The sequence below is a fragment of the Apaloderma vittatum genome, unplaced genomic scaffold, assembly GCF_000703405.1.
Source record: "Apaloderma vittatum isolate BGI_N311 unplaced genomic scaffold, ASM70340v1 scaffold9234, whole genome shotgun sequence".
NCBI lineage: Eukaryota > Metazoa > Chordata > Aves > Trogoniformes > Trogonidae > Apaloderma > Apaloderma vittatum.
In genome coordinates this window covers 15,755-21,215 of record NW_009712073.1, presented here as the reverse complement: position 1 = coordinate 21,215, position 5,461 = coordinate 15,755, and the positions used below count along the sequence as shown (strand labels likewise).

At 35.5% G+C, this 5,461-nt stretch overlaps 1 protein-coding gene across 1 annotated transcript in view; it reads left to right on the top strand.

Moving 5' to 3' along the window:
* Positions 1-500: 500 nt before the first annotated feature.
* Positions 501-5,461, top strand: part of LOC104272764 (histone-lysine N-methyltransferase setd3-like) — an 11,649-nt gene continuing 6,688 nt past the window's right edge. The window contains exons 1-2 of the mRNA XM_009867845.1: positions 501-606; positions 2,193-2,285. Coding sequence (XP_009866147.1) covers positions 504-606; positions 2,193-2,285 — 196 coding nt within the window. The 5' untranslated portion in view covers positions 501-503. The remainder of the gene's footprint in view (positions 607-2,192; positions 2,286-5,461) is intronic.

The following is a 5,461-nucleotide window of genomic DNA, read 5'->3' as shown; positions in this document are numbered from 1 at the left end:
TTGTTAAAACCCCAAGAAGCTGCTGCAAAGATAAACGTATGATATTTTGATTTTATTTTGAAATGGTATACTTTGTTTTCTCTTCATTTCAAATTACTACTTCAGTGCAGTCATAAATTCAGCTGATGTCCACAGTTCAACTGATGAGACAAAATAACCTGATTTTGTACAGCATTGGATACTTTGGAACGTAATTTTTGTTCACAACTAATGAATTTGCAAGTAATCGGAATGATTATTTTTTTCTGTATATAATTTCTGATTACCCTGAGGTAATTAATGTGCAACTAAATGAAATATTGCTTCAGGTTGCACTGTATGGTTGCCTTGCATCCAGGCCATGTAAATAGTACTTGCATGTATATAGGTGCCAGAAACAACTCTTTTTTTTCTTTTTTTTTTTTAAGTGACTAATAGGAGATTATCTTTTTAATTCATCATTATTGTATGTTATTTCTTAGTAATTTCTGACGATTTGATTCTTAATCTATTTTAGTTGGAAGATGGGGAAGAAGAGCCGAGTAAAAACTCAGAAGTCAGGTACAGGAGCCACAGCGACAGTATCTCCAAAGGAAATGTTGAATCTAATTAGTGAGTTATTGCAAAGTAAGTTTGTTTTATACATCTCTGGGAAAAGGGATGATGGGGAGATCACTCAAAAATATATTCTTGTTCTCTTATTTAAGCCAGTGAGTTCTATTCATTACCTGTAAGTGGCCAAGCTTGCTATTTCGGCTTGCTTAAGAGAGTATAGTATGTATCTTGGAGTATATCTCTCTGTTAGTATATGCCATTATTTGCTTATTTATGTGTTTGTATTGGATGTACCATATTTTTGGCAGCTTTTGGCTTTACGTCTCAACCCGAGCATAAATACTGGTCTGCTCCAGGTAATGTGACATTGCAGCTTTGTCAGAAATGTTTCTTGTAAACCTCAAGCTAGCATGTGATTAGTACTTTGGACTAATATGAGAGTAGAGAAATTCACTGCAGAAAGCAGCAATAGATCTGAGTTCAACTGCACTGATACTTTTGTCTGCCGAATAAAAATGGGGTTGGATTTGTTGTTTGGAAACTTTTTTGTAGTGCTTGTTCTTGTGTATAAACCAGAGATTGTTGCACTGGTTGAGGACCTTTGAACTCATTTGTTATTTCTAGTAAATATGAAAAGCAGAGCATAACTTCCTATGATAATGCTAAAATACTGTTCACTCTTGCTGCTGTCATTAGTAACTGTGCTGAGCTACATTTCTTGAAACCCAAGTGTAAATTTTCATGTCCTGGACACATCTAAGTGTTGCCTTAGAAAAAAATGTATTTTTTCTTTAGCGTTGCTCGCGAAGAGGAGACAAGGAGTTGGCAGAGTAGTTTGATGCTTATGCTACAATTGGCCTCTGCTTTGCTACCAAAAATAAAACATAGATGTAATTTTCTAAGCAAAGACAAGTATCAGCTGTTCTTTTTGTCAAGCTTCCATATTTTATTCAACACAAAGATTTCTCAAATCAGTAGAGCAAAGTAATCTTCAGCTGTCCACTTGGATTTATGTGGCTTAGATCAAGAAATCCACACGCTGGCATTTAGAATATTGTCAGAGACACTGTGGATGTAATCTAGAGCCGAAGCTTGGCGGAGTGTTCCTTTACTTGTCCTTCCAGTACACACGCATCCCTGAAAACACTATTGACTAGGCAGGTCAAATGTACATGACAGCAAATTTCTCAATTACTTAAGGTAAGCTCTGTGCTATTATCATCTGCTTTCATTACAGCAAGAATGACGGCAAGCAGGCTAACGTAAAACAAATGCTTTGCCTGGATTATTGAAAACGGCCTTTTTTTCTTTAATCTTGATCTTATCTCAGAGACTATCTACTTAATGGTCTGGTTGTTTACCTCTTCTTCCTGGCTTTTTAAACATTTGATATTCCTTGTATCTGAAAGAATATGAAAAATAAAATAACTTGAGTTAAGTTATACTGTAAAAAATTCAGAAGAAATGGGATGTTTATAACAATACAGATTACAGTGTTTACCATGTAAACATGTTTGAAGGACAAGTAGTACGAAGGTTCAGTTAAAGTTACTGTTAAACCATGACCTTTTCTCTGATGTTAAAAAGTATAAATATACTTTATTATTTAAAAAAAAAAAAGAAACCAAAACATTTTCATTTGGCTTTTTAATTTCCAGAATGCAGCAGTCCTACCCCTGGCCCTGGTAAGGAATGGGAAGAGTATGTACAGATTCGTTCACTTGTTGAGAAAATTCGCAAAAAGCAAAAAGGTAAATTCAAAAGACCGTAAGATAAGGATGGCTCAGAGTATTGATTTGTCTGTAGAATTGTCTGTTGACAGCTAAAAGGAATTTCTTTATTGTTCTTGTTATTGTACAAATATTATACTATCCTGTTATTTTTGGTCAAAAATCTTGATTCTCTGACATGCAGTTGCTTTTTATATTTGCAGGTGTTTCTGAAATGTTCTGGTGGGCATAACTGCTGGCATTAACCATTTTAATAATTATAATTCTGAGTTAATATCACAGACAAATAATGCTGTGATAATTCTGTATGATAAGTTGGAAAAAGAGCTTGAGATTGTCATCACAGTCTCAAGGACTAGAAGTAAAAATCCTTTGAGAATAATAGATCTTTTTGATTCGCCTCTGCTTCTGTAAATCTGAAAATATCTAATTTTGTAACTTTTATTTTAATCTGCACATTTTACTGAGCATGGAAACAGTTTCAGCAATTCAACACCATGTCATTAAATTAAGACAAAAATATATAAAAGCACAAGATAAATAACATCAACTAATAGATCTATATGCTAAAAATCAAGCATATAATTAAAGAAATGCTTATGATACCACAGTTAATATAGAGTTTTACTGCCAATTTTCCTAGGTTTAACGTATGCTTTTTTTCAAATTAGTATAGTTTTCTTTCAGTATGTTCTGCAACAACTCACTGTTGTTGATGCTTTATTTTCATATTAGTTTTGATTTTATTTGGAGTTATGCTGTAAAAAATGCTTTTTGTATAATTTAGTAAAATAAACTTCTTTTAGGACTGTTGTATTTTAATGTCAGAGAAATAACTTTAACATTGGAATATAGAGATTTGGCCTAGACATACCTGAAAAAATCCTGAAATTATTCTTTCTTCTTTGATCTTTACACGATGATTAGGGAGCCGGTTAGCTCAGTCAGGTGAGCGTGGCGCTAACAACACTAACATCGTGGGTTCGATTCCCGCTCAGTCCCCTTGTGTTGCCTGATCTAGTCAAGAGGTGGCATCCCTGGCGGCAGGGAGGCTGGATTAAAATGATCTCTAAGGTCCCTTCCAGCCCAGGCCATTCTATGATTCTATGATGGCAATAAAAAGCCAGACTGCGTTTAAGTGGAGTTTGATTGGCTCATGTACTTGCTTGAAAAAGCAGAAGACTGTGTTAGAGGCTTGAAAAATCCTTTTCACACCTGTTTTCAATAGTTTTGACTACTTCATAAGAATTTTACTTCATGAAAGGACTTTTAAACCTCTGAACATCAGTTATTGGCAGAGGGCATATGGAAGAGTAAGTGATAGTGTTCGAGTGACTCTATCGGGTAGCTTTGTAGAGGTGAACTTGATGCATTGGTTTGCTGTCCTGTGACCTCTGTAAACACCTGGTACGTGTCCTGGTTTTTATGATATAATCCATGTGTTGTGGTAAAACATAATTCAGGTTAACAGGAACAGAGGTAGTGTTGCGGTTGGGCTGTTCACTCTGTCTTCTGCACCGGAAGGATTGAAACATTCATGGGGGAAATGGCTGCTGGGGCACATTTAGTATGACAGCGTTAGGTTAATTAGACATGCTTTTTTCCTGGCAAGATGCAAAACCTACTAACCACAGCACTGCTGACATACAAATGGCTTGTAATGTCACATTTTTGCATATGTAGTGAGTATGAATAGTATGGTGTCTTTCAAAACTACTTTTTAATGGAAGGTAGTAATTTATACTACACAGTTTTCTATATTAATAAAGGCTTTAAACAATTAGCAAAGGAAGTATAAATTGCTGTTGGGAACTGTGAGATGTACAAATGAATATGTACTGCCTAAAGTGTCATGCTTTGTGCTTGGCTAGAACACTGAGTTGGAGAATGTGAACTAAAATGATCTTGATTGTAGAAAATGCTAATCTGAAAACTGAGTTTATTTTTGAAAATTTTTCCCTTTTTAACTGATTAGTAAAATTTTAAATAAAGTTACTTTTTCATATAGATTTTCATCAGTATAACTGTATTTTGTTCAGTATAGAAATAAATTGTTCCATGGTAGTGCTTGTAATTTAAAGGAGCTGGTTTTTATTTTGGAAAAATGTGGAAAGTACTGGACCCCATCATATATGAGGAGCAGAGGTAGAATTTGAGCGATGCTTACAGATTGATTCCAAATGCAAATTGGATGTTAAAAAGTTCCGGTAGCTTTATGCAGTGGTCAGTGTTAGAAATCAAAAGTGCAGAGTCCTGGACAGTATAAACACCTATCAAGTTCTGTAGAAGCCATGCAAATAGTCTGACTAGATTTGTGAGGCCTTATCTCTGAATATATTGCACAGAAAGTAGCATACTGAAGAGAGTATAAAATAAGAGAGAGATGCCAGCTTTTTTAAAAAATGCAGAAAGAAACAACCCACGAAACACTGCACACCACATTCTCATTGCATTCATAAATATTTTATCAATACTGAGTTTTCATACTGTGTCATCAAAGACTGTAGCTTTAGATGATACCTGCACTTCTGTTAACTGTACATTTGATTAGTTCTGAGGCCTGAAATGCCTGATTTGGAGTGAGAGGGAATATTTCAAACTCACTAATGCTACTTTCCTAAAATCTTTTTATTCTGAAGACGTATTTATCACCTGGGTTTAACCAAAATATTTTTAGATGTAAGGAATTTTCTGGTGACATGGTCTCACTCGTAAAATGGCTTGAGCATTTTAAGGGCTTTTGGACTCTTTTGACATGATCTGACGCTTGGGTTGAAGAGAACGCAGAGGCAAAGGGATTCAAAAGGAGTGGGCTGAGTGTAGGCAGGAACTATAATGCGTGTGGTCAAATCAGATGATGGTAAAGGAGGAAGCTGAGGAAATCAGTGGGGCTTGTAATTTTACTGGAGCACTACGTTCCTACTGGAGAAGCAAAGTGTAAAAATTTGGACGAGCTCTGTGATGTCAGGAGGATGATCAGTCCTTGTTGTTTTTTGGGTTTTTTTTAGTAAATCCGTATGCTACAGGGGAATCTAACTGCCTTGTATGTGAGAGAAGGGGCTTGAGAGCTGCTTATCATTTCCAGTGCTGAATTAATGAAACTGCAACTTGTCTCTCCAGTTTCTCATTGAGCCTATATTGACGTGTTGTGGTGATTGCATTTATCATCAGTGTTAAGTTGGGATATATTTTTGCTC